Source organism: Haliaeetus leucocephalus, unplaced genomic scaffold (genome assembly GCF_000737465.1).
Source record: "Haliaeetus leucocephalus isolate CR32 unplaced genomic scaffold, Haliaeetus_leucocephalus-4.0 Scaffold306, whole genome shotgun sequence".
Lineage (NCBI taxonomy): Eukaryota > Metazoa > Chordata > Aves > Accipitriformes > Accipitridae > Haliaeetus > Haliaeetus leucocephalus.
Genome location: NW_010972742.1, coordinates 564,760 through 566,520, shown reverse-complemented (window position 1 = coordinate 566,520; position 1,761 = coordinate 564,760). Strand labels below are relative to the sequence as shown.

At 54.5% G+C, this 1,761-nt stretch overlaps 1 protein-coding gene across 2 annotated transcripts in view; it reads left to right on the top strand.

Moving 5' to 3' along the window:
* Nucleotides 1–1,761, top strand: part of LHX2 (LIM homeobox 2) — a 24,031-nt gene that overhangs the window by 6,816 nt on the left and 15,454 nt on the right. For both annotated transcript variants that reach the window (XM_010570715.1, XM_010570714.1), the window contains one exon: nt 60–442. In XM_010570715.1, the coding sequence (XP_010569017.1) occupies nt 60–442 (383 nt within the window). The remainder of the gene's footprint in view (nt 1–59; nt 443–1,761) is intronic.

The window sequence follows — 1,761 nt, the reverse complement described above, 5'->3', positions numbered from 1 at the left end:
GGGGGGGTGGTGGGGGGGATGCGCCTCTCACCGTCTCCTCTGGCCGTTCTGTTTTGCAGGAGGTTTTCGGTGCAGAGATGCGCAAGGTGTCACCTGGGGATTTCTGCCTCCGAGATGGTCATGAGAGCCAGGGATTTGGTATATCACTTAAATTGCTTCACTTGCACCACTTGCAACAAGATGCTGACCACCGGCGATCACTTTGGCATGAAGGACAATCTGGTGTACTGCCGCCTCCATTTCGAGACTCTCATCCAGGGGGAGTACCAGGTGCATTTCAATCACTCGGATGTAGCCGCTGGGAAGGGCCCGGCATTGGGAGCGGGCTCTGCCAATACTTTGGGACTGCCTTATTACAACGGCGTGGGGACTGTCCAGAAGGGGAGACCCAGGAAAAGGAAGAGCCCAGGGCCTGGGGCAGATCTGGCAGCCTACAACGCAGGTAAGAGACCCCCACCTTCCCCCAGAACAATTCAGAGGGTTTGTTTCTGTTCGCTTCCAAAGGGGGATTGCCGTTTATTTTAGCTTAAACCGTTAATAATAGTTTAGCTGCAGCATAATTATTGAGATCAAGTGCTGTCAAACTGCAATTACAGAAGCTAATATGTTAGCATTTTTCACTTCAGCTGGAAATAAAATGTTTTGAAGCGAGGTCATCTGGTTAAGGAGGGGGAGAAGGGGGAGTGTAGCCTGAAATAAAATCTGGAAACCAGAGACTGTAAGTTAGCACTTCAGAGAGCTGTGAATTTTCTTTAGTACCTACGCTCGAAGGCTGCCGATGGGTGAATTATTCTGCCCTTGTCCTGAGCTCTTGCACCTCAGACTTTTGGAAGGGAAGAGGGAGGAAGTAAGAAAGTGGTTATTTCCCAAGGACCCGCTGCGGGGGGCGGATGGGGGGGCGCAGACCGCGGGCGGGGGCTGCAGGCAGCAGGTGTCTGCAGGCGGCCTCCAGTCTGCTCCTACCGGGACGAGTTCGGCTGGAGTTTTGTTTGTCAGATGTGATGCGAAGAGCGGGGAAACTCACAGCACCCCCTTTCGAAATAAACCCTGGCTGCCCCCAGCCGCAGCCCCTGCCTCTTCACGGAGGTGGGCAGCGAGGGGAAAGGGCGCAAACCTGGCAGCAGCCACAAGCCTGCGGTCCCGACAGAAACTCTGTCCCTAGGGCTCTCTGCGCCCAGCTGCTAACTTTCTGATGTGTTTCCTCGTTTAACCTCCCCACCACCGCGGCACTGTCATTTTGCAGGCAAAGGAATTCGAGCGGTCTCCTGCTTCCCCCCATCCCCTCGCTCTTCTTCCTCCCTGTAACTGCCCACCAGAGCGGCTGTGATCACTGGGTCTGCCAGCACCGCTCCTTGTGTGCAACTGGAAAAAGTGCACAAAAGAAAATTCTTAGATCTTGATTTTATTAGAAGAATTCAAGGCGGAGGTGGGGTTTCCTTCAGACCCGAGTTTCCCGAAGCTGTGCGCTCAGCTGTTCCGTTAGACCCTGGAGACAAAACTCGTTTGCCTCTTTCCTTGGGCTGCTTCAGCGTTGTCTGCGCTTCTCCGCTGCTTCGAGCATCTTTTCTTTTTTAATCCACGAAGTTCAGACGTGTCCCATAGGGCGTAGGCTTACCTTTAGCAGTTATTTATTTATTTATCCATTTTCTCCCCAGAGAGGGCGTTAGGTGAAGGCCAAGTTGGCTGCGGTTCGGTTGGAGCCGCACCTCTGCGCGCCCCGGCTGCCCCGGGCTGGCAGCTCCGGGCTGCGGCTCCGCTCCG